Source organism: Malus domestica, chromosome 06, assembly GCF_042453785.1.
Source record: "Malus domestica chromosome 06, GDT2T_hap1".
Classification (NCBI taxonomy): domain Eukaryota; kingdom Viridiplantae; phylum Streptophyta; class Magnoliopsida; order Rosales; family Rosaceae; genus Malus; species Malus domestica.
In genome coordinates, this window is record NC_091666.1 from 17,329,982 (window position 1) to 17,335,320 (window position 5,339).

Below are 5,339 nucleotides of genomic sequence, written 5' to 3' on the forward strand. Positions count from 1 at the left end.
GTAAGTCGATCCACAATCACCCAAATACCATCGAATCCATTTCATGTACGAGGAAGCTTATACACGAAATCCATGGTTATATTTTCCCATTTCCACTGGGGAACGGGAAGTGGCTGCATTCACCCAAAAGGCTTTTTCCTTTCTGCTTTGACTTGCTGGCAAATAATACATCTACTCACATACTCAGCAATTTCCCTCTTCATACCCGGCCAATAATAAAATGGTCGAATGGTATGGTACATTTTTGTTCCTCCTGGGTGCATCGCATAAGTTGAACAATGCGCTTCATCCAAAATTTCCTTATTTAATTCCTCATTATTTGGAACATACATTTTGTTCTCCTGCATAAGCATGCCATCTGATTCTCGAATCTTGAGGTCTTTCTTTTTCCCTTCATTTCTTAATTGAACCATTTCTTGAATTTCTTCATCCACCATCTGAGCTTCGAGTATACGATCAACCAAAACTGGCCTGACTTGAAAACTAGCAAGAAATGCTTCGCTTCGATCTTCCAACTCCAACTTTACTCCAGTTGCCCTCAGTTCAGCAAGAAGGGGAACACTACAAGCATATAAAGCATTGAGTCTACCTTGAGGTTTCCTACTCAGTGCATCAGCTACCACATTAGCACGACCCGGATGATACTCAATAGTGCAGTCATAATCACTTAATAATTCCATCCATCTTCGTTGATGAAGATTAAGATCATGGTGAGTAAATAGATACTGAAGACTCTTATGATCAGTGAAGATCCTACACTTCTCACCATATAGATAATGCCTCCAAATCTTTAAGGCAAAGACAATGGCTGCCAACTCAAGATCGTGAGTAGGATAATTCCTTTCATGATTTTTCAACTGTCGAGAAGCATAAGCAATCACCCTATTATTCTATCATCAGGAAGTACCAATACTGGAGCATGAGTGAGGCAATATTTCAATTGCTGGAAACTCCGCTCACAATTCTCATCCCACTCAAATTTAACATCCTTCCTGGTCAACTTCGTTAACGGCAAAGCAATCATAGAAAAATCCTGAACAAACCGTCGGTAATAACCTGCCAAACCAAGAAAACTTCGTACCTCAGTGACGGTTCGAGGTTGCTCCCAATTCTCCACTGCTGCTATCTTTTGAGGATCTACTTGAATTCCTTGAGCCGATACAACATGCCCTAAAAATGCCACTTCAGTCAACCAAAACTAACATTTACTGAACTTGGCATACAACTGATGTTCCCTCAATTTCTTTAATACCAAGTTAAGGTGTCGGATATGATCTGCTTTAGATTTAGAGTATACCAGAATATCATCAATAAAAACAATAACAAATTTATCAAGATATTGCTGGAATACCTCGTTCATCAACCTCATGAAAGCTGCAGGTGCATTGGTTAACCCAAATGGCATAACCAAAAATTCATAATGTCCGTAACGGGTTTGGAAAGCCGTCTTAGGTACATCTTCATCCTTAATATTCAACTGATAATAACTAGATCTCAAGTCAATCTTAGAGAATACACACGCACCTTTCAGCTAATCAAACAAATCATCGATGCGAGGCAATGGATAACGGTTTTTAATCGTTACCCGGTTCAATTGCCTATAATCAATGCACAATCTCAGAGGTCCATCTTTCTTCCTCACAAATAATACTAGAGCTCCCCAAGGTGACGAACTAGGTTGAATGAAACCTTTATCAAGTAATTCTTGTAACTGAATTTTCAATTCTCTCAGCTTAGCAGGAGCCATTCTATAAGGAGTTAGAGATATAGGGTCAGTACCTGGAAGCAAATCAATAGAGAATTCCACATCTCTGTCTGGAGGCAACCCCGGTAAATCATCAGGAAATACATCAGGATAATGCCTGACCACACCAACTTCTTCTACACTGCTAGGAACAACATCATTTAACACCACATATGCTAAATATCCTTGGCAACCCTTCGATAATAACTTCCTTGCTCTTATGGCAGAAATGACACCATGTCTCACCCTACTTCTTTCACCCACAAAAGTAACCTCGGGTAGTCCATGATGATAAAAAGTAACTGATTTCCCATAACAATCAATATGGGCACGATTATAATGCAACCAATAAGCCCCAAGAATTACATCAAAATCCACAATATCTAATGGAATAAGGTCAGCTAGCATAACTACGCCCTCTACCATCACTGAACACCTAAGATACACATTATCAACATAACACTTATCTCCTCTAGGCATGGCAAACTCTAAATCAAATCCTAGAGGCGACGGGTGAGGTTGAGTCATTTGAGCAAACGTATGAGAAATCACAGAATGCGTAGCATCACAATCAATCAAAACTCTAGCAAAATGACCAAGAACATTTAACGTACCCATGATCAAATCGGGATGGTTCTGAGCATCTTGCAGTGAGATGTGATTAACACGCCCCTGAGCTTCTTGTCGTCCACCACGACCTCTACTGCCTTGATTACCTCGCCTCTGGGGAGTACGTCCCTGGCCTGACTGACTAGGCTGCCTAGATGATCCTGCACCACCAGTAGCAACTTCCCCCTGACGGGGCTGACCTCCCTGATGCCACTGAGATCCACCAGCTGGCATGGATGAATAAGAAGAATAACCCCCAAAGTCCTGAGAATAACCTGTTTGAGAATAAGGCTCTTGGGGATACTGATAAGGTCCGAAAGCATAAGGAGCAGCATCTCCCTGGTAGTGGTAGGCACCACCACGACCCGACTGGCCATAACTGCCTGGTCCAAAACTCTGCTGAATCAGCGCTGGAGGTGGCACAGTGGTCTGCTGAGGTCTCTGCTGACCCTGGGGACAGTGAGAAGCCCGATGTCCCATTTGTCCACAAGTAAAACAAGCACCACCACCTCTCCTGCACTCACCATGATGACGAAAATTACAACGACGGCACCACGGAGTGCCAGAACCACCAGATCCACCAGAATCCCTCTGCCTCTGAAATCTGGGTCCACCAGAAAATCTTCCACCACCTCTCCTCGGGCCAGTAATACTATATCCACCACTAGAAAAACTCGAACTCGCCCCACTCTTCTTAAAATTCTGAGTCTTGCGAGGTCCCGGAATAGAGATACCTTTACCTTTATCATCCTTCTTCTGACCATCATTCTTGTCCTCGTCATCCTCACTCTCACTAGGAAGATTATCGGAGTTCTCCATCCCAACCAAAATCTCGAAAAACTCATGATAATCGGTGCAGGGAAGTGCACTGGCAAAAGTCCGCCACTTTCTCTTAGTTCCCAACTTGAAATGTCGAAGCATCTCTACCTGATTACCAGCTGTATCAGGGTCATAACGAGACAAATCAGTAAACTTTCTGTAGTACTCATAAGCTGACATATTCCTCTGTTTCAATCGAGTAAACTCTTGCTTTTTACGATCAATGTATTCTGAAGGGATAAATCTCTTCATAAAGTTCTCTGTGAATACTTTCCAGTCAGCAGCCGTCTCAGGTGACATGTACCTAGCCTGATTTTCCCACCAAGCTGCTAGCTCACGGCCCAAAAACCAGGTGGTGGTCTCAACTCACCTATTAGCAGGAAAGTTCCCCTGACTTTGCATCACTTGAAACGTCTTCTCAATATGGTCTAGCCATTTCTCTACCCCCTCGTGACCTTCATTACCCATAAAACGATCCAATTTCAAATTGTACATGGTCTCCAGGGGTGTCCTCTGAGGAGGGGGAGGAGGACGAATTGCATTCTGTAAAGCCTGGGCCATTGCTTCCCCTAACTCAGTAATATCAGGGAAATTAGGTTCAGAAGTACGGCGGGGTTCCCTACGATCCGTACGAGGCGACACAATTTTGACAAAAAACATCAAAAGGTCATTAGAGCATTAACAATTATACAGGACTGCAACCTAGGCTCTGATACCAAATTGACACACCCCGATCCTAGAATCAAGGCGTGCTGGCCGTCACGTGAGTGTGACGTAGCCAAAAGTGCGACACGGAAGCAAGATATAACAGAAATATGAAGGAATTTAAACCAACCACTAGCAGTAATAACCTACTAGCATCAAAGAGAGAGTTATAAAATAAACACACGAATTCAGAACGTTGGTCTAAGTGCAGTTAAGTAGGACCATAAATAAAGTACAACACCCGCAGGTGAGTCCTACATGCGGTACGTCTGTCAGAATGCCGAAAAAGACCTCGAGAGCCACCAACTGCTAACTAGAACCTGCACGGGCGCAAAACAAAGATGAGTGGGTCAGTAAAACCAAAGATTTTCCAAAACATTTCATTTAAAACATTTCTAACCCCTCTCCGTAAAACCTGTATACTTTCCCAGAAAATAGAATATAAACATATATATACATATATCATCAAAACTCCGCTCACCATCTATCAACATAACATCTCAGAAAGAATATGCCATGCCATGCCAAAATATAATATGAATGCATCGATATAATCAGGTGAAATAATAAATCAACCGGAGACCCTGCAGTGGTCCTGTACGGCTGATTCTATAGCTCAATATCCCATCTAGCCGGAGTCACCAACTGTGACCTGTACGGCTCTACACTGCACATAAGTCGGAACTACCTATAGTAGTCTATACGACTAAGATGGTGACATAATACGCTCTAGTGCTTCTTTCATCAATCATCTGTCCACATAATCTAAAGTCACCCACCAGTCGGAACCCCTCTAATGGTCTGTACGACTGGCATGTCGGAACCACCTCTAGTGGTTTGTACGACATCCACCTACTTGGATCCAAGGCGAGCGTGCGGTGTGGTGAATACTATAAGCATTAATACCAAAGGTGCAGTTTTTGAGCTCACAACGCAATCACATCACCATTCATTCATATAAACCATATAAACTCACCTGATACTCACCTGTGCGTCCACGACACCAATTCACACATATATATGCATCAATTATCAATTCATAACTCATAATATGCATGCATGGAATTTTAGAAATATAATTTCATATAAACGCATTTTCTGGGAAAACAGTAGTATATAGGTAATACGAAAATAAAACTGCCCACTCACTGATAAGTCGATGGGTCGTAACCCCCGTGACGTCCCTGGATGCGCTCGTCCTCGGGATAGGTGCCACCTATATGCGAAACAATTATAAAAACGTTAATTTAGACACATAACCAACAATTCGAAATAACTTCTCATACGATGCTCAATTTGGGTATATGAATATACCACATCGACCTACTCGACGTCACGGACGTCGAGAAATTTTTAGGTAAATTTTTTAAGGCTGCACGCGCCCCCATGCGCCGGGACAGGCACGGGGACACGCGCCCCCACGCACATCATCCCTAACCTCAGCTCATCGGACTGAACTTTT

The 5,339-nt window shown here is 42.8% G+C and overlaps 1 protein-coding gene across 1 annotated transcript; it reads right to left on the reverse strand.

Annotated features, from left to right (window-relative positions):
- Window positions 1-1,137: 1,137 nt before the first annotated feature.
- Window positions 1,138-3,472, reverse strand: LOC139196837 (uncharacterized). Its single transcript, XM_070823181.1, has 4 exons — window positions 2,359-3,472; window positions 1,586-2,172; window positions 1,298-1,477; window positions 1,138-1,170 (listed from the first exon to the last, which is right to left on the reverse strand). The coding sequence occupies exons 1-4, from the start codon at window positions 3,470-3,472 to the stop codon at window positions 1,138-1,140; spliced, it is 1,914 nt and encodes a 637-aa protein (XP_070679282.1).
- Window positions 3,473-5,339: the final 1,867 nt, after the last annotated feature.